Source organism: Sylvia atricapilla, chromosome 6 (genome assembly GCF_009819655.1).
Source record: "Sylvia atricapilla isolate bSylAtr1 chromosome 6, bSylAtr1.pri, whole genome shotgun sequence".
NCBI classification, from domain to species: Eukaryota; Metazoa; Chordata; class Aves; order Passeriformes; family Sylviidae; genus Sylvia; species Sylvia atricapilla.
This window is the reverse complement of record NC_089145.1, coordinates 11,131,043-11,152,865: the sequence shown is the minus strand read 5'-3', so window position 1 is coordinate 11,152,865 and position 21,823 is coordinate 11,131,043. Positions and strand designations below refer to the sequence as shown.

Below are 21,823 nucleotides of genomic sequence, written 5' to 3'. Positions count from 1 at the left end.
CCAGACAAGCTCAGACCTCAACTCAGATGCCTTTCTGCAGCCTTTTTAACTATTTCTATTCAACTACAGAGTCACAGTGACTCTGGGCACGGAGACCTTTACTGAGAGAGAGAAGCTAGAAAAATTCTTAAGATTCAACTTCAGCACTAAGTAAAGTATAAGGAAAGGAAAACAACTATACCAAATAGGACTGTTCAGGGCTTTTTTTTTCCAGCAATTTAAAATAAAATCAAGTAATGAAGTTTCAGGGACAAAAAAAGCTACTGGAAAATAGCTACTTCCATAGTGATAAGACCCCTAAATTCCCCTCTGCTCTCCATTTTTATTATCACATGCAGTTGCCTCACATTGAGAGATCATGAGTAAGCTGCCACAGAGCAGCTGGATGTAAAATGTGCTTCAGAAATTGTACACCTGATGCTCTGAGTCAAGATGAATACTATTGTCTGAAAACTTGGGTTAAAAACTGCTTTGTACTTCATGATCCTTGTTAAATTTCATTATTTAATGATGACCAAACATTATTTGAAGACATCTAGACTACCACTTCATCTGCACTTTAATGAGAAGTAGCAACTCTGCTGGCCTGAGCAACACTGCATCATATTGACCCAAAATTTAGCACGACTGAGCGAGCTTGAGTGCCTGTGACAGCAGCTGAAAACAACTGGGAGGGCTGGGAGATGCCATGATGGTAAAATAAAGTAGGAAAAAACAAAGCTGACAAGTGAGGAAATACTTTCAAATATTTAGTTGTTCCAAAGCACACACAAAATGTCTCAGAGCTGTAGTTTCAAGCCTTGCATATATCCAGACAGACACTGAGTTTTGAGTATTTGCTTTTCTTTGAAATGTATCACTCAAATTTTTGCACTTGCCACCTTATTGTCCAAGCTACCAAATAGGTTGTTGAATTCTGTGTAAAAGTAACACACCTTCAGTAATCAGCAGGACCTGCACAGGATTCATCATTCATCATTGTGGATTCTCTGGTCACAAGTGGCATTAAAAACCCTCTTCATGAAATTTATATGCCTTCTCTAAGTCGTTTTATGCCACTTGTAGACAAATTATCCTGAAACAGACATCAGATCTACCAGTGATATTTTAAATGTCGTAGGATCTGAATCTTACCATGCCATAGTCACTGAAATAACGAATAGTTCCTGCTTATTGCAGAACTGAATACAGTATGGCCTATTAATACACACATTTCTGAGTTAATGGGGGGAAGAGGAGACATTTTGTCACGTGAAACAACTTCTAGGCATTTGTTTTTTCTTGTGAGAACTTTGAAGTCATTGCTACAACAAATGGCAACATTTCCAGATGGGAGCAGTCAGCAAACAGTCCCTGCCTGTGCACCCAGCAGCTGCACAACACCCTTTGCCCACCAAGGCCCTGCTCTTTGTGCTCCTTCTCCTTGGAGGAAATCTGAACAACCTGAGGCCACCTGGGATGAGGTGAAGGTGCTCCCGAAGCTGCACTTACCTCAGCTCCATCCAGGCCTGCCCCAGGTCCATCCCGGTGCCCTGCAGGGTAACAGGAGCAGCAGGTCCCCTCCAAGCCCAGGGAGCAGAGACTGTCCCAGCTCCTGAGGCAGGTTTGGTGTCTCCCACGGGCTCAGCATGCCCACAGCAGGTACCAACCCCATGACTGCACCCAAACCTGTCCAAGGACAGAGCACCACCTCACCAGAGCACGGCTCAGGCCAAGTTCACATTCTCAGGGAGCCCACAGGGTGACACCATCAGGAGTTGGCAGTGCAGGATCAGCCCCAGCTCAGGAAGATGGACACGGTTCCCCCAAGAGGGATATTAACTCTTGGTATTTCACTTTGCATAAAAAAAAGCCTCCAGCCCAGACCAGAGGGGTGTGAGAGGTAAAGCAACAGAGATACCTCCAAATTAATGATCCAACTCCTTCCCTTCTGTCTTCCCTGGTGGTACAGGACCCTCAGTGATGACCTCACACAGTTTGAAACAGAGGGAATGGCAGCACATCTGAGTGTGTGTGTGCTCAGGGGCACCTTCCAAGGCCTGCACTGGTCCCTTTGCCTTCCCTTTCTGCCCATTCCCTGATTCCTGAGCAGGTATCTCTCCCACTGCTGGCAAGGATGGACTGGGGGAAGGCGATCTTCGAGCTGGGAGGGAGGAGTTGTAGGTGAACAGATCAGGCACAAAACTGTACAACAAAGGTCTCCTGAAATGAGGCACTAAAATGTCCCACAGACCTGTAGCCAGGAAATGAGCCAGATGATCAGCCAAATCATAACAGGCTTTATGAAAATAGCACATTAATGCTATTTTTTCATGTTAGAAGACAAATTTTATTGCAATTCAGCAAATGAGCTACACCTGTAAAACTGCTTTGTATATCCAATTCACATTTAATGTCCAATGGATTGAAATGTCACAGGAAGAATTAAAAAGGAAAACAGTACCTGGTTTTGTCATTATAATGTAAACTTCAACACGGCCCTTGAAAAAAACAAGCCAGTGATTTCCCCATGTAGTAAAATATATAGTTTATAAGGTATTGATGCTTTATCTTAGTTTAACAGCCAATCTCTAGGTATAAAATAAAGAGCTACAAAGATGTGAAGTACATGTACAATTTCTTCAAGTATTTTCAAGTATCCTATAGTCTCTTCACTACGGACAAAATTCATTTGACAATATACAGAAAAAGTTAACTCTGAATAGTTTCACTGCAGAAATCTTAACATATTCATGAATTTAAAACACATAAAAAGTATGGATCTTCCAGCTAGTGAGTCCCATTTGAACAGTTTGAAAAATACTCTTTGTAATGGAAAAAGTTGTGGAATATTCTCCAGTTCATGAATATGTTTTCAGCTACAGAATATCAGGTGGTTAAAAGTTTACGGTAGGTAAAGGCTTTTTTTTAATATATATATAAACTTATCATCATAGTATTTAATTACATTTAGACCAAGTCTTTATTAATCTGCATTTTCTTTTTGTATAAAGTATCATTGTAGCATTAACCAAAGAAGCCTAAATGACTGATAGGTGATAGCCTATTTTTTCCTCTCAAATCAGTATGAGCCTGTAAACATTTGGCCATTTTAGCACGATGTATTTACTGCATGATGAACTGCTTATTTTTTTATTACTGCATTTCTCTCTCCAGAATGAATGTGTGTTGTTAAAAAGATTATCTTTTCTCATTAATTGTTACCAAAAAAATCCCCACTGAACAACAGAACGGCCCGGCCACACTGACTGTACTTACCAAACCTGCCCTTTTATTTTGGAAAAAAAAAGTTTAAATTGCATTACTCTGAACAAAGGGAGAAAGATTTTACAAAGCTCTGGATAAAAAGGCTCTGACTATACTGTTTGTTCCTATAAAGTTCAGCAGAATGTCATGGCAAGAGCAAATGCTGGATCATAACCTTATCCTGTGGGACTGCTGCTAGGAACAGCCATCAGAGCAGTGGGTGGGTTTGTGGTGAACATGGCAGAGTGATGAGGACTGTGGCTGCTCCTACAGACTGGACTGTTCTTACACATGCCAGCCGAATCTCTTCCCAAAATCCTGGCACAGGCTGTATTTACTATCTTGCTCTTCCTTGGTTGTCTATGGAGCTAACAAAACCAGCTTTATGGCTGCTGCATCTCAGAACCTTCTACTGCATCAGTGGAGCAAATCCCTCCAGACTTGGAAGTCCACAGCAGAAAGTGCTTTGAACCCTAACAGGATTAAAAACAGGGCCCCTGTGACAAGAGGAGGAAGGTCTATCTCAAACTGGCTTTTCCTGGGAGAATAAAGTAACCTAGGAGCTGGAAGATGACGTCTGTGTCTTCCTTTTGCACTGGACAGCCAGCACTCAGGATGTTCTCACTGATGGACAGCATCATCCCCACGAGCCAGCCAAGGAGCCCACCCTTGGCAATCACCAAATACCAGCCTCTGCCCATCCCAGGTATCTCTGTCCTAATGAGGGCAAAACAATCCACACCAAAAAAACCATTCAGCCAATGGTACCATGTCTCACCAGGTAAACTGTTGTAAGGAAGAAAAACAAATTAAATATTAAAAAAAAACCCCTTAGTTCAGGGTAATTACCTCATGCAAAATAAAATTAATCCATCCTTAATACTATGAGACATATGGTTTTAACAGGATCAACTCTTCTGTTAAGGTCAATATATGGAATTTTCCTTTCTTACTTAATACTCCTTGTGAAATATACACACCTAGTAAAGTCATTTTCAAGACAGATGAAAAACAACAAAAATTTCTTTTACTATTGTTAATGCATAAACAATTTGGGGCAGGTATATAAAGACTATCCCAACATGAAGTTGAATACATGAAACTCTCAGAATGTAGTACAACTGTTTTTTATTTTTGCCCTTCCAAAGCAGGAAGAAAAATTTAAAAACCACCAACAAAACCAAACCTGCACACACAGGGAATCCTCCTGTGAAATGCTCCTGTAAGCTGTGAAAGAATTCACACCCACCCCATGTGAGGAGTGGCTCAGACACTGCCCTCACATCTTCCTGATGCTACTGTGAAATCAAAGAAGAATCTTGCTCTGATAAGTAGCGACAAAGGAACTTCTCTGTTTAATAATGAAATAAATAGGACAAAAGTAAAAATAGCCAAAAATTTAATACATGTGCTATAGTCATAAATTATGTAAATAAAACTATCACAAGATGTGACTAAGCTGTAGGTAAAGTAAAAGTGCTACAACATTGTATGAACCAAAAAACTTGGACTCTGCTTCTCCGAAGAGAGAGAATACTGAGATAAGTTTATACAGTGGAGACCTCTTAAATACACAGCCCTGAACTTCTGTACAGTAATTTGTGGTGCTGATAAATCAGCCTGTTCTTAAGTCACATATTCATTTCAAAGAGATTTTTATCACAGGATTCAAATGAACAGAGATGCCTTTAGGCATCTGCCAAGTTCCAGATCTCCAATAAATTAAGCTTTCAAAATGTTTGTGTTTCATAGTAGAAATGGACTAAACTTTCTTTGCTAAAAACAAAGGCATTCCAAATGATGCGGACTGTGACAATGGGATCCAAGACATATGCACTCAAAAGGAAAAGAAAAAAACCTTAATACCACTGTCTTCTCAGAAACATTAAGAAATCCTTATATTTGTTAGTCAGGTATACTGTTATTATTTCAGATGGGGCATAAAGATCTTTATTTAGTCATCTGGCATCTGGGGAATTCATGTCCCTCTTTATTAGCAGTTAAGAGAGTTACCAGCAGCAACCATATACCAAGCTTCAAAAGGCTGGTTTAAGTGGAAACGTTCTTGTGTTATGAACAATTATTCCAGGTTTTTCATTTAAGTGGGCTACACTGTAAATTCTGAATTGCAACATAATATAGCCAGTTGTATCATAGAAGAGTTGTTTTGTTTTTTTTAAAGACAAACTTACAAAACACAATGATAGGTTAAATAAATAAAAAACATCAGTTAAAAAACAGACAATTTCTTCTTCTGTGCAATTACGTACCAATATGAAAAATATTACTTTGATCTCTGGACATTTCACGTTTCAGTCTCCTGGATTTCACTAAAAATAATACTGAAAACAAAAATTAAGGAAAAAAATAATTGTTGACAAATCAGTGCTTTGGAGCTATTTAAAAAAGCACAGATCAGATCTGTAGTTCCCTTGCAGCAGAACATGACCCAACACTTTAAAAATCAAACATTGGTAATAATGTTAATATATAAAATATTAGTTTAAAAACTATAGAATGACCTTCTCAGCAGAAATGGAGTGTATACACTGGGGTCTATGACATACAGCATATCTGAAGGCAAGTTCACAGAATGCTGAAAGGCTCACTGCACATTTTCTATGGCAAGGAAATACTGCAGCTTTAAAATAAGCTGCACAATACTCATCTCTATCTCTTTCACATGAAAGTGTGTAAAAAGCAAATCAGCAAATAAACTCTAAAATAGATTTATACCAAAATCCTCTTTTTTACATTGAGTTTACAGCTTCTATCCATTTGCCTGTACTGTTTCTGCAGTTTCCTTCAAGAAAAGTCAAAGTTGCATTTTTGGGCCATGAACAAGTTCACGATACAATGTACTGGCAAGACAGAACTTTTGCATACTAACGAGATTCACTCCTTGTTGCTTTTTTTGTGTTTGCAAAGACAGTTTTTCCTGTGGGACAGGAGGTCAGATGTCAATTCCTTTGACAAGAGACGCCTCCAGGGTGATGTTGAACTCCTGCAAGGTCTGCAGCACCCGAATCAAAGAGTTCACCAGCGTGTGATCCTTAATCAGGGCTATGTCCTCATACATCTGGGCTGTAATGGGGCAGTCTGCAAGCAGGGCGATCCAGTGGTGCAAAAGGTGGTCTCTGACAAGGTGCCAGGGGGCAGTTTGGGAATAAAAACAAAGCCAAGTTAATTTCACATCTACACAGACATGATTTTTATTCTTTGCTTTTAAGCAGACCTACCGTGTTCTCCACTTATCTCTAAGAGACAGGGAATTGGGAATTACCTGTCCAGTCTGCAACATTTTTCATTTCATTAAAATATCAATATCAACAGTAATAAAAAAAATTCCTTATACCTGGCTCCAAGACACACCAGCATCTGAAACTTGCCATCCTTCCCAATGTTTCTAGGGGTGTTGTTGATAGCAGTGATAAAGCGACAGAAATTCCTGGCCCTTGTCTGCCAGTTCTCCTCTGGGACCATCTCGTTCTGCTCAAGGGTCTCATAGTATGTTTGTGCTTTTTCTTAAAAGAATGGTGAGACATAATGAAGTTTCATCAGTGCATTTAGGAGAGAATTAAAATTGAAAAGCTTAGGATCAAAGCTCATCTACGAATTTCCTGAATCATTACTTTAAGGCACTGATTTTTTCTGTTTGATTCAGTCCTGTGCTCCCCCTGTATAAAACTGGGATTCCACTACCTTCCCTCTGAACAATGCTAAAGAGGTTCACCTATCTAATTAATCTGAGTGCAATAAAATGATTGTATAAGGGGAACAGCAGTGCTGAAATACCTACTAAAAATATAGAAACATTATTAAAAATAATTCCTTTTTAAAACGTGTTTGTGAACTCAGTTGACTTCTTCAGCTTTGTGTCAAGGAACCTAGACCACTGTGTGAAAAATGCATGCTTATAACCCTTTATTACAATGTCCAGTACATACCCACAGCACTAGAGCCACCTGTTGTGCTCTGAAAGACAACTCAACCCCTTACAGGTGTGGTTTCTTGTTTTCACTGTGCTCAGTTAAGAACAAGGTTACCCAGTGTCAATTCACCACCCTATTTATGTACCTCTTCCTCAGTAATGAAGTTTGTTTTACAGTGTTACTGCTAGAAGGACAAAGCCCAGTTACTGCATTGAGTACAGAGTCAGCTTTGGCAGAAGACAGAGGCTCTCTCTCAAGACAGCAAAAGCAGGTAGGAGCTCTCATGGCAATTCAGCTGCTGAGATGCCTCCAAGAAGTCTGCTCTTCACACCAGCTGAGACACAACAGCAGTGACAGGGAACACAGTCGGGTGTACTTCAAAGATACAAAGAGGCTCTGGGATGTCATCCTCCCACTTACCTAAAAAATCCCAAATGAAGACGTTCTTGAAGAGTCTCGGTGATTTAAATCCGTGCTGGAACACTTGCTCCAGAGCTGAAACAAGCCCGCTCTCTCCACACAGCAGCAGGGTCAGGCTGCCTCTCTGCCAGCACACATAGAAAGCACAATATGCTCATCACTTCCCTTTGGGACTCTGGGACATAAGGGTCCCATTAAGTTTTTAAATAAACAGATGCCTGAAGTTTAAATCTGCTGTCTAACAGTGACCTCAGACAGGATGGCCGAGTTCTCACAAGCCCTGAGCATGCAAAAGTAGATTGACTTCCCTAAAAATGAGGCTCAGGAAAGCATTGTCAGGGCCTTGTCATCGTCATCATCAAACAAAGCCTCAAATGGGCCAAGATAATGAGCAGGTTTTACCTGTAATAATGATCACTACAAAAAATTAGGAAAATACTGTCCTCTTTTTTTAAGTAATAGAGATCACAGATCCAGTGTAATAGGTACCTCTGCTTATCAACAAATACAACATTTCATGCCCAGTAAAAAATGAAAGTCTTCTTCAGCACCTGATGGCAAATTCAATTTTGCAAAACCAGTGCATGACCACTTGAGATTATCATCAGTGTGATCATTGACTAGAATTACACTGGACATGAATTTGTCATGCCATAATGAATTTAGAAGAGAGGTGCTGTAGGAATTGGAAGACCTAGCTGTAAAAATTCCTGTCAAGAGCCATCCATATAGAGCACTGCTCTACACTTGTCTGGCTCACAAGGGTTGGACTGTGATAATTTGACAGGGGCATGCTACCTGAAGGTTTGCTTCAGAAAATCACTGCTGTGACAGCTGATTACATGTGTGATGAAAAAGAGTCTTTAGGAGCATTTCTGCTTCAGGGGATGTGGGTGTTTTCAGGGTGGCTTTTTTTTCTTTCCTTTTTTTTTTTTTTTTTCCAAATGGCCCATGGGTTTTCACATTTTAAGTAGCAAAGATAATGCAAAATAGACATTAAAAACCTACTTAGAACTCAATGCAGATGTAAAATGTCAGTTAATTCAGAACAAACTAAACAGGAAGCAGTGTTCTTGACAGTCTATAGACTGTAGATTCCTTGGTAGAATCTGACTAGTAACAACATTTTCAATACCAGAGTGTTAACATTTAACAGAATGCTCCAGTTAGCAGCAAAACAGAGGTGTTTGAGGCTGCACCATCTCTGTCTCTGCAGTCTCAGTATCTAATTTTTGCCCTACTTCAGGAATTCTCAAGCACATGGCTGTTCACTCAGTTTAGTTATTTCTGCTATACATTCTCTCATGTTTACTAATCAGAGTTTCAGGACAGCAGTGCCATTACACACATTACACAGACAATAACCCCTCACCTCCTTCTCTGGCTTGTGGAAATGCTTGACAATACCGTTAACAGCTTCACCAATAGCTTCTTGTATCTGACCAGTATTTAACTCTGCAAAACACAAAAATATATGCAGTTACAGCTTCAGAAATTGTACCTGTGTGTGAGGGTTACAGCAAAAAGGACAGCAGAGGAGCAAGAACCAATATAACGCATTCTGTTAGGGAAACATTGCTGAGCTGTGGGTAATGGAAACCCAACCCTACTTTTATTTATTGTTGAGGAGGTAGGAATGGAGATGGTTTGGTCTTATATTGAAGTTAACACTGTGGTGTTTCAAAAACATCAACAGTGAAAAGGGTTTTTTACATACTAAGTGAATTTTCAGACCAGGTCCCAAAGCTAAGAAAAGGAGCTGTGCTTTGTTTAGGACTAAGAAATCTGGGCATCCTGGAAATACTTCCTGTGGTAGTTTTGCTGCAAACCCAAGTATGGCTGGGAACAAAAGAACCACCTGATTTATCAGGAATAAGACAACCACAGAACACTGACCTCAACAGCAAACAAAGAGAAGTCCATGAATAGAAACCACTAGCAAGATTCTTCATCCATGACGGGGAGACAGAGAAAAGGCAGCAAATTTCTACCTTCCTCCATAGTATTCATTCCACAGGTGAAGGACAATACAAAAACCATCACTGGACCAGGAGCACAGACACATCTGCCATCCTTTTAGATTTCAAAATTTAAATACACAGAACAGGATGCCCAGGATTGTAATTTGGAAGTTAGATGGAGCTCAAGCAGGACACTGGGCTGAGTTTCACAGGTCCTCTCCAAACTCCAGTGTTTGCAAGCCCTCAGGTGATGATGCAGAACAGGACAAGACAAGAAAATCCCCAGCACTCACTTGGCTTATTGTTTGGTGAGATAGTGACAAATCTCCTGATCATGCTTGGAGACTGCTGCAGGGGAGGGGTTCGGCACTGCCGCTCATCAGCCTCCGTGTGGGAAGTCAGCAGCTCTCCCACCAGGATCCTCTCTAAGCTGCCATCATCCATTCCCTTCCCAAGCCACCTTCCACAGGGAAACCTGAGAGCAACAAGGAGATAAATACATGGATCAATCCAGACTCAATTCCATGCGAAAGACTTGCAACTTTGCAGTTGCCTAAAGCCCAAACCCTGCTACAGAAATTATTAGAAAGACTTCATTCATCTGGCAACAAGTAAAAAGGTCTTGGCTTTGGCTTTTGCCAGCACAGGCAGCAAAAGTAAAACAGCTTCCCAGTTCCAAGTTTGTGCTGAGTGTTGCAGTAGATGATCACAAAGCAGATTTTGCTCAAGTCCCGTATGTAGCATGTGATTTGAGGAAAAATGGGTAAAAGGGGAAACCCTACTACACCTCACAGATGGATGAGGAAATACACTGAACACACTACATAGCAGGCCAGCTGCACAAAACCCCACAGCCCAAACACATGCTTAAATGCCAGAACACCAGTACTTCTACTGAATTGAGGTATTAAATCACACTAGAAAGCACACATGCTCATTTGCTCATTACCACTTTCTCTGAACCAATGTTGATGGCAGTTTAATCAGCTGAATTGGAAAACTGAAGAGCATCCAAAAATAGAATCTTTCCTCTTCATTTAATTACAAATGAACTGGCATGGAGTGCTGAATGGACTTACCCACCAATTTGACATCAACACGAGCCTGACAGTTTCTCTATACAAGGGACAGGGCACCAAACTATGCTGTATCCAATACAAATAAATTTAATTCTCACTGTAAATTTGGTTCCTTTACTTTCCCCATGTAAACACAGGTTTCTAACACCCATAAAGCCTTGTGCTCCAGCTTGTGTCCAAAGGTCTCTGTAACACCTGGAGTACCCAGTCCTAATTTAAAATACAACCTATATTGGGTAAGCAGCAAGCTCTGACTTGCTGTTTCTTCCTTGGGCTCAAGGCAGATTATTTCTAAGCTGCACAACAGCCAACTCATCCTCTCCACCAACAGTGTGATATGAGACATGAACATCTGCAAACTGCAAACCCTGTTTGAATTCATAAGAGCCACGATTTGTTTAATGCCAGAAGCCAAACGATCTTTCTGTGCCTTCAGGTCCAGGCAACTGTGGACACAGAGTCCCAGGGGATCAGACCTTTCTAATCAAACAAGCTCTACTGTGCCAGCTCCCTGCAGAAATTCTACTTACCCCACATGAAATGTCAGGATGATACTTACTTGTAAGTATGCCCTGTTATTTCATTTCTGACCATAACATATTCCACAAGCCACTTGGCATACAGCCCCGAATTATCGTGTCCTATTTGCACTGTGGTCAGTTTTCCCAGGTTCTGGCACTGTAAATTAAACAAAGAGTTTGTCAGAGGAAACAGAAAGAAAGCAGCATGTTGGGGGAGTAAACTATTAGGGAACATGCTCAGACAGAAACTCAGAAATGAGGTTCCTCTTTCTGACTGCATGGTTGGTTCTGAGCTTTTTAGTGGTAAACTGCTTTACTTGTTTTTGTTTGTTTGTTTCCTTAAATACTATTTTGATCTGCACAGAGCACATCAGCTGAACTAGATTTTTCAATTCAATTTTACTCAATGCACAAACACACATGCAAAAATCAGAGCAGAATTACTTCTTTGTTTTCCAATAGAAAAGGATATGACACCTCCCACACTGGTAACATAAAGACAGTCCTGTCTATCCCTTGCACTAAGGAATTGTCAGTCACTTTGCTCTGCATGTTATTAAATATAGGTTAAATGTGCCATGCACAGGCACAAATTATCTGTGTCTAACCACAGAGATAGGAAATGTATGGCAAGGTGGTACAGCAATGGGAGAACTAAAAACTGAACAAACAGAACACTCAAATCGAGTTTTGTATCAAGAAACACAAACCTCAAAAGTCATTTCTAATATATTCCTGGGAATCTGCAGGACTCCTGTTTCACCCAGTTCTCCCGAAATACAGATCCAAGGATTGGCTGTGAACATTGAGCCACCGAGTTTCTTGCTGGGAACAATCAATATATGGTATGGTATCACTGCAAACACAAAAAAAAGAACACTTCAGAAGTGAAGAAGGATAATTATATAACCACTTTAGTCAAGAGAAGGACAAAAGATAAGTCATAAAACAGCACTGCAGTACAGTGAAACTGTTAGAAGAGCATCAGAGATCCTATTTAATCGTGCTGACACTTGCACACTAAGCACTGACTGACAACAGGGAAGTGTACACATATACAGCAGCCACTAAGAAGCAGAGCTGACAGCAGAACAGTGTCAAGTGAAGAAAGAAATTTGGATGGAATAATGCCTTCTTATGAGTGTAATCCCTTTTTACTTACCAACCTCACAACACGGCACAAAGATGGTTACTTATCCTCAGCTTAGTGACAAGGAAGCAAAGATGTGATATTCCTGTATCCAGGACTGCACTGCAGCTCAGCACACTGCACAACTCCCCCCAGGTACCACTCAGGTACTAACTGCAGCCTTTTTTACAGGCATGGATGGCAGCAGCACTCACTACCATGGCTGAGCAAACCCAGTGAAAATACAGCATAATGCTGCAAATTTCTCTGTGCCATGTCACTCTCAGTTATGCTAACTTTAGGACTTATCAATTTCTTAAAAGAACAAGCAATGTTTTTCCCTTCTAAATAGCACCACACATATGCTCAAATGGTTTACCTGTGAGCAATTCCATGCAGTATCACCTGCACTGCAGTCCCTTCTCTGACTCTCGAGGCACATACACTTCCACCACCCAGCATCTCCTGCACAGCCCTCTGTTAACTACCCTTTTATAATAAAATCCAATTCTCTGAATGGTCACTGTGTTTCTTGGCTTCCTGCCCTTCTTTCACAGTGCATAAGCAGATTACAGTCAGGGCTTTTCAGCTGAGGCGTTTAATGCATTTCTTCCTCAGCATCTCCTCAGCTGTCAGTGCCCTCGAGAAAGCATTTGGTGGTTGGATTTTCTTAAAAGCCCAATGCTCATAGCATTTAAAGATGAATTAAAATGTTTCCCTTTTTATTTTCTGTGCTGATAGTCCTAAAGTAAGTGACAATTTAACTGCCTCCAGCAGACCCGATTTTCACATTATCCAGAACTTGCCCTCAAGACCAAAAGCTATTTTGCTTGGATGTCTGTTTGCTTTGTCTTTCATACACAGAAGTATAAATCACAACACACCACCAAGGGTACTCCTTTCACATATCCCACCCCCAATTTTATAAGCCTTGCTAAAGTCTTTCCTTATTTTTCCTTCCCAGTGAGGTCCAGTGGCAGCAGGCACACAGACCTTTGAGAACCCTGTAACACAGTTAAACATCAATAATAGCTTCTCTAGAGCATGTTTTTAACAACTATAAGAAAGAAAAAATTATGTTGAAAAGTTCTGATGCAGTCCTCAATAGGCATTTCATGGTTACCCCAAACCCAGACACAGGCACACAGCAAACCAGCCTGAGAACAAAGTAGGAAAGGTTTGTTTTCTTTTAATTCCCAACAAGCATTAATATTCTTACCTTGATAGTGAACAACCCACACTGTGCTTATTTAGGATCATGCAAACAAGCCCACCATAAAAATTTCAGTTGAGAACTCACCTCCAACTAAATTTATTAGAGCTTAGTATTTTACTAAGTTAGAAACAAAGGTGACAGAGAGAGAAACTCCTGCCCACCAGAGAAGATCATGGAAACAGCAATACAAAACACACAGATGGATCCCAGGGAAGAAAAAAAAAGGCAGGAAAAAAAAAAAGGCAGAACAATTACATTAGAGCACATTGCTCAGAGCTGTTTAGAATTTTGGACAAGGACTCAACCAAAGCTGGAAATCAGAGTTGCAGGAAAAGCAAATACTTACAGATTGTTGTGAAAACATTGGTAAAGCAAAAGTAATCAACAGCATTGAATGACAGGAGATGATACAAGAATTGTTCTTTCTCATCATCGCAGCGGAGGAATGCGTAACGCTTGTAGAGTTTTCTGACAAAGCAAAACACATAATCTGTCACAGTAACAAGATGCTTGCAGTGAAACGCTTTCTACTGTGCAAATTTATTAGGTACACTAGGAATAATGGGCAAGCAATTCCAAATGAGAAGTGATACTGGGAGAGTCAAGAGTTTTCTATGTGCCAAGATACATCGACTCTCTGCAAGGCTGACATCTCCAAAGTCAATCACTCCAATTCTCATTATCTTCCACCCCTCAAATGTAACATTTGGTCTAATGGTCTTCTCCCACCCAAAAACACTCCAAGATGGATAAAGGAATTTGGCACTCAAAAAAAAAAAAATTCTGACTGCTTTTGACCATGTAAAATGAGAGAACTGAAGCAAAGAGAGCTCTCCTAAGTTAATTCTGAGCAGAGGGTGCCATGGAAGAGCTCTCCAGCATATGATGTATGACAGAAGACTGTTCTCAAAGGACACAAGGCAAAAACTGAGGACATCTGCTTGTATTTGGCTATAGGTGATCACCCAGAGCCGACAACAACCTGCACATTAATCCAACACTGTTTCAGTGTTGACAGTATGCAGCTCCTGACATAACCAAAATGATAGGCATGCAAAGGTGGCAACCAATATATAATACAAGTGTTGGGAATAATCTTAAAAGAAGAGAATGCAGAAATATATCAAAATCCAACTAATGCTGCAGGAATATCTAAACCCTCATGAATGCAGGAATTAGGTATTAGAAATGCTGACACAGCCATGGATAGGTTTTTCCTGCCAGGAGAGCATCCTGACAACTCCTTGCAACTTCAGGTATCAATTTACAAAGAAGTCAGCAAGTCACAAGACAGAAACTTGCAAAACAAATCAATGATAATCAACATACGGACATGTTCTCACTTACATAACAAACCTAACACTAGAGACTGACAGGAAATGTTCAGTGAAAATCAAGAGACTTAAATTGAGACTACAGGCTAACCTGCCTGTAGCCACAAGAGTGGCAAAGTCACAAAAGTCTCACAGGTGCCCATGTCAGTGTTTCATTTGCATAATCTGAATCAAATGTTTGACAGCCTGTCAGGGTATGTGCTGTCCTGTCTTTCCAAAGGGGAAGGTTTCTCTGTCTCCCTGGGCACATAATGGTCTCAGGACAGTGAAGCCATGTGATTTCTCCCTGCCCCCTTTGCAGACTAGAAAGAAACCAAACACGTTACATTTTCCTTATATTTGTTAACAAATGCTGAGTAAAGAGAATGGGATAATTAAAATATTGAACAGCTGTTTCAGAAAAGAACAACACACAACCCTGTTAACTGTAAAACAGCAGAAGTTGCACCACTACTTTCAGTACCTCACTGAACTTAGCAGTGCTTCCTCTAAAAACAAGTGAGGCACTTTCAAACCACCACTTAGAGCAGCTCTCTGTGTAGGATATCTAAATAAGCAGCACAAAGCACACATGATTACAGAGAATTGATGTCATCCTCTACAAGTTGCTCCTTTGTCATTTTCATTTTAAACATACTTTTGCTGCAGTCTCCCTCTTCCAGAGAATCAGAATCTGCCTGATAGATGAAGAGTACACTGGCCAGTGTTAAAAGGTTTTTTCCTTCTCTTTTGTGAGGCTACATGGAGTGTGGTGATGTGTGGAAAGTCCCCTCACAGCACCCGCTCTGCATGGGACAAGCATTGCTAAATTTAACCTGATCTGAACTGTTGACTTCACTGGAGAAGCTTAACCTTAATTTGGAGATACAGGTAGATTTATTAGCTGTCCTCACTCTATCCTTCAGCTTTTCCTTATTCACTGAAGACACAGCTTCATCAGAAAGTCCAACATAATACAAGAAAAGGCAAATCTCAAATAATTAGCTGTTGGGGTTCAGGGGGATTGGGGCAGAAATTCCTTGGAAGATGGTGAGTGGAAGGAGAGGAAAGGAAGAGCAGACAGCATAGGTTAAGCTGTCTCCAGAAAGAAGTCTTCAATTAAAATTAATGACAATTACTGTGGCTTTAATTTCCACACAGTAAACACTGTATGTGACTAATATGAAAGCAATTCACCTGATGTTGTAAAGCAGGCTATAAATGTCAAAATGCACGTGAAGAACCCCAGCATTGAATCCTAATTCCCAAACAGCTCACACACTCAGAAAGACAATTTGTTCCATGCCTTCTGCACACTGCTAAGCAGATACAAAAATAGGCACACCTGGATTTTTAAAACCAAACAATTATATAGATTTTAATTTTTTAAAAAGCTTTGCCCAAGATAAACCATCTTACTTTGTGAGCTCATGATCTGAAAGCAACTGTTTCAGATGCCTAGAAAGCAACTTCTTTTCCATAGAGAGGCGAACCCAGGCTCTGGCCTTGCCAACATCTGTTTTGATCTCACTTATGTTCTGGATATGCCTGGAAAAAAAGAAAAAGAAATGCTCAGTATTGTCAAAGCATGACAGTCTTTTTGAACCAAGCTCGGCTGAAGTTTTCCAAAGAACATAAAATATCAGGTAAATTATAGGAAAAAGAAACATAATCACCTTAATATTCAGCACAATAAAAAAATCCCTGCACTCTAGCTCAAAGAGAATAAGAGCCTGAAAAGAAAATATCTGCAATGCAGTGCCCTATTTACAAAATTCTAAACCAGGCCCATTGTCTCACATGATGTAGGACTCATTCTGGACCTTATCGCTGCAATATTTATGGCTGAATGCTTTGGAAAATTAAATACTGTCTTTGCATGCTCAGTAGAAGCTTTTCTTGCACACAAGACACAAATGGTATATTTTAATAAGGCAAGCAAATCCTCAATTCACTCTTCCCTACTGAAAAAAAAAACAGATGCTGTAAGGAAAAAGAAGGAAAAGAAAATTCCTCTCAAGGTTGTTTCAGAAGTCATGCATATTGCTTTTCAGTGTGCTGAAAGGAAGGCATGGGGCAGAAGTTGTAGTTTTCTTCACACTACTGAATGTTAGATAAATCCACTCTTTACATCAAACAAGTTCTCTAAACTGCATTCTTCCCTGAGAAGCAAAAGCAGTCTCAGAACTATGCAACCAACTCAGCAATGACTGAGAAAACACAAACACTACACCCACACCTCTGTGGAAATAAACCAATACACAAAATGTTAAAAATATGAAAACTCTGTCATGGTATTTCCATAGGTTAATAGCTCTGACAATATAAAACCTCCCCAGTATGAAACCTGTTTCTGAAAAGGTCAATGAAAAGGCTGATCTATCTACTTTAAAACAGTTCAACTTCCCCACAGCTCCCTCCTGCTGCAGGAAACACAGGCTTTTCTGGATGGTGCACAGCAGACACAGAAACAAATCTCAGGGGGGTTCTGGGTTGTTTAACAATTCAAACTCACCTCATATCCTGGATGAGAGAGATTCTGAGAGGTGACATGGCTGGACTTGTATCAGACTTTCGTCTTTCTGAATCAAGAAGTATTCCTACATTCAGAAGAAAACAATTTCTTGTTAGCAGAAATCCACCTAAAGATTTTACAATCGATATAAAAAATAAGGTGAATCAACACCAGTTTGCACTCTTGTATTACTGGTGACTCTGTGAAGGCACTGTGGTGTATTTCCACTCCAAATGACATGAAAATCTAAGATGCTACACAGATGGTTCCACAGACCAGCACACACTAAACATCAACACATTACTGAGCTTAGATTCAGCTGACATTGGTATGACATCAAATGGCTTAAGACATATAGTAATCAAGCATTTTTTTCTAAAGACCACCCTGTTTTCCTGCTGTGTGGTAACCCTGACTGGCACTGTTGACACCAGAGAACAGTGTTAAATATGTTGTACTCAGTACACCACACATCCTATGCTTACTGAGCTATTACTTTGCACACTCCTATAGCACCACTACTTTTTAAATACCCCATTTTGGGGGTTTTCAAGCAATATTATTACTCTTATCTTTCAAATTCCACTCCAGAATGAGTGTACTCAACTCTATGTTGAATACAGTCCCTGCCCTCAATCCCAAGTTAGAAGGCACAGAATTGATTGTGACTTATTCTGATACACAAAACCACTATGAACTAAGAGACATTCAGGAGACCCTAAAACTTTCAAATCTATGGTTTTGACTGCTTACAGGATCTTGTGCATGTTACTAATGCTCAAATCTTTGCTTACAGCAGCTGTAAATAAAAAAATACAAGACATCCACTGCCTCGCCCAAACCTACTGTTCTCTCCAAATTTATCTCCTATGCCCCACCTCACACAAGAAGTAATGTTTAAAAACTACATTAATAATCCTAGAAACATATTTTCAATGGATCTTATGTGCAATATTGCTTCTACTGCAACATTCGATGCAACAAAAATTAAAATACATTTCTTCAGTTGAAGTTTTTCTTTTAAACAATAAGCCTTCTGTTCAGTGGTTTTACAAGCCATAATGTAAAACCTCAGGGTGTACAGCACAATCTTGTGTGTTTGTACTTGTTTTCCACCCCCACCCATGAGATCATTTGCTCTGCCAGTCAGGCAGGGCCTGTGTGTCACATGGAGGGTGATGTACCAGAGAAATCCATTTCAAAGCCTATCTCTGAAGCTTAACCTATTTCTGGTTTCTGACTACCATGCTACTCCAATCCCAGACCTAAACCACTGGGCTCAATACAAACCAGCTTATTTTTCATGAAATATATTCAACACACCAGGCCCATATTAAACCTGTATCAGATGTAACACTTGATTCAGTTTATTGAGTGAAGGGTATTTCCAAGGAAAAAAAAAAAAAAAAAAAAAAAAAAACCTCTGCAGGACAGGCAGCTCTTACTCACAGCTTTTAATCATCCTCTTCCAGCAGATGCCAATCTTACCTGAGGTACTGAAGCTGCCTGATGTGGTTCTTCTTTGTCTGTTTTCTAGGTAATGTAACAGATGAGACCACAAAGCAGACTTTCCCTAAAATTAAAAAATATTAGTTAAAGAAATCACTACTAGCTGAATTAAAAAAAAAAAAAAAAGTTTAAAACATCATTGACAAAAACTTGCTTAAAAGATGTTTCTCCCTATAAAGTCAACGGTAAAAACCAAAAATAAGACACAAGTTGGAGGCACTTGAGAGCTGTAAAGAGATTGAGAAGGAAAAGCAAGAGTCAGACTACTGGGATCTAATGATTCTGGTAATGGGAAAAAGTCAATGGAACTTCCTCCCTCTTAGTTCATTACCACGATAGGAAAACATTCAAACACTCATAAAATGTTGTGTGCACATGGAGTTTTAAATCTGAGGCTGTGACCTGTCCTGTGGGTCTCTCCCTGCCTGCCTCTCCAGCAGTGAAATGACAAGAGAGACAGAGCCAGCCTGAGCAAGACACACCCAGGCCAAGTCCTGCTCCCCTCAGGGCAACTCAGGGCTATGGATAAATGCTGCCCATTTTTAGAATCTCAAAAGATTCCCCTCAATTTCAGCAGGCAATGCATCTGGATAATCACAAACACAGTAAGATATCCCAAAATATAAGCAGGATGGTGAAAGTCACCAAAAATACCCCCGTTCTACACATTGTAAAACCAACTCAAAAGTTAGATTTGGGGATGTAATATTTAGGCCAAGATAAATCCATCAAATGACATTAAAAGGTGCACCTTGCTCATTATGCTGCTTTCTTAAACCCTTGGTGGCCTAAAGCAGAGAGTGAGAAAATCTTTCACTGGGAAACTACAAAGATTCTTGGATTCATCATAAAATATTTCACATAATAAATCAAAAGTTTGCAAACCTGCAGAAAGGCAGCAGTAAGCAAACAGAGGCTCTCCAGCACATCAACTGGAATACTTACAGGTAATTAGTACAACTTATCTTCCTAAATTAATGTATTAACCTGAAATCCCAGTAAGGATCTAGCAATTCTACATTTCAGAAAAGCTGTCATATTATAAGGCCATATTTTTATTTACAGCTTTGTGCAGAAAGAAACCATGACTGTAAAGCAATAGTTGTCAATTCTGCACTATCAATTTAATCTAAAATTATCTAAGTGCCTTTCCAGAAGTGCAGTAATGATGGTTCATCTTTAATTTTTTTAAACTATGTTTAAAAATCATTAACCATTTCCATCCTATAGCTCCCTAGAGCTGACAGAAAGAACTATTGACTGAGAGGGATTATTCCAGAAGTGGTATACCTCCGGACAAATAAATCCTAGAGTGTCTGTAACATCTGTGCTGACAGAAATCTATTAAAAATATGCATTCAGTGGTGAGGATACAAAAAGTCCATTATGCCTTGCATGTACCTGACAGATCCAACATGGAAAGCCAAAACTGCAAGTCTTATTATAAACACATAAAAAAGAGCATGGAAATATCACCCAGCAAAGAGTTACGTCTAAAACTGTGTTTTCTCCCAATAAACACACACATGCACACACAGTCTAGTGTTCAGCAACCAGCTGCCATGGCAGGGAGAACTGCAGCAGATCACAGAAAGCAGCAACAAAGGATCCTGCAGCAAATCGATGTCAACAACCATGATGAATGTGAGAACTCATGCAGTGTCTGCCCGCTCCTTCAGCACCGAGGACCTCTCCTTTAACTTCACCAAACAGCAATGATGATGCAAGCTGGATCTATAAGGGGAAGGAAGACAGCCTAAGGAAAGCAGTGGGATAGAGAATGGGCAAGGGAATAACCAAGGCCTTCTGAAAGTCCAGACTACTTCAGTCATTAGATCCTATATCACAACTCCCCTGCGTTGCTCGGGACAACGGAAGGCATGGATTCCCTTTGCAGATGGAAAAATCAGTAGGTAGCTAATGTAGGACTACTGGGGTTCATCAGCAGGGAAGAGGTAAAAGCAGGGATTGGTGGAGGGAAAGCCATCCTCATTACTATGGTCAGTTGAGAAAGAAGAGTCTTCCTTGGCTCATTATTGAAAAATAAAATAAAATCGATGTATGAAACAGCAGGCTTTTGAATATTTCATAAAGGCCAGAGCACACAGAGAACTGGTGGTGCTTTTTTACTTTTTTATTTTTTTAAAACTCTGGATCATACTATGAGATATACTGCACTTCCTCCATCAGGCCTCTATTCTATGCCACCACACTACTTCTTCCACCATTCAGCACTGTTTGCCAACATCTGCAATCAATCCAAAGCATTAACCTTATGAAGGGTTGGCCGTCTGGTGGTCTGAAAGGCCCAAATCTGGGTTGAAGCAGAGTATACTGATGCTCTGTCTTCTAAGACGAAAGCAGTACAGCTTCTATCCTAAGTGATATACAAGAGGGAAGGGAGAGAATCACATGATAAATCTTCACATAGAAAACTGTTGTATTGTTTGAAGGAGAGCAGAGTTAAACACTGGTGTTTGGGTGCTGGGAACAGAGATACTGGATTACAGTTGTCTGGATTATGAACATATATTCTTTCAAAAAAAAAGGAGTTATAATCTTCTCCGCCCTTGCTACTCCTTTTGACAAGGGAGGAGTAAAGTTGATAAACGCCCTCCAAACTCCATCTTGTCCCACAAGTGACTCCAAACAGAAGAGCAAAACAATTATTAATTTCATACAAAACCCCAACACCTCTAGCTAGCAATCTTGTAACCATAGTTTAAGTACACCTACATCACTCAGGAAGAACCAAAACAGCAAAACTGTTACTTCAAAATACTAAATTATCCTTCAGGAAAACAATTCCCCCATCCCACTGAGAGCACCTTTAGGATATGCTGCCTTGAAGCCTAGCAACTTCATTTACAAAAGTATTAAGAATACAGCAGTAGGGGGTTTTTTACCATCCTATTTAAAAAGAACTACCAAACCCACCAAACCAAACAAAAACCCTGGGTTAAATGGAGAGTCTTCCCAAAA

General features: G+C 40.0%; 1 protein-coding gene across 3 annotated transcripts in view; it reads right to left on the bottom strand.

Moving 5' to 3' along the window:
- Positions 1-4,357: 4,357 nt before the first annotated feature.
- Positions 4,358-21,823, bottom strand: part of DENND5A (DENN domain containing 5A) — a 62,048-nt gene continuing 44,582 nt past the window's right edge. For 2 of the 3 annotated variants that reach the window (XM_066320772.1, XM_066320771.1), the window contains 12 exons: positions 21,114-21,218; positions 18,821-18,905; positions 17,333-17,417; positions 16,237-16,365; positions 13,851-13,972; positions 11,870-12,015; positions 11,198-11,316; positions 9,853-10,034; positions 8,971-9,053; positions 7,599-7,722; positions 6,602-6,770; positions 4,358-6,383 (listed from right to left, as the gene is read on the bottom strand). In XM_066320772.1, the coding sequence (XP_066176869.1) occupies positions 6,200-6,383; positions 6,602-6,770; positions 7,599-7,722; positions 8,971-9,053; positions 9,853-10,034; positions 11,198-11,316; positions 11,870-12,015; positions 13,851-13,972; positions 16,237-16,365; positions 17,333-17,417; positions 18,821-18,905; positions 21,114-21,218 (1,533 nt within the window). In that variant the 3' untranslated portion in view covers positions 4,358-6,199. The remainder of the gene's footprint in view (positions 6,384-6,601; positions 6,771-7,598; positions 7,723-8,970; positions 9,054-9,852; positions 10,035-11,197; positions 11,317-11,869; positions 12,016-13,850; positions 13,973-16,236; positions 16,366-17,332; positions 17,418-18,820; positions 18,906-21,113; positions 21,219-21,823) is intronic. The other variant, XM_066320770.1, reaches the window with a different exon arrangement.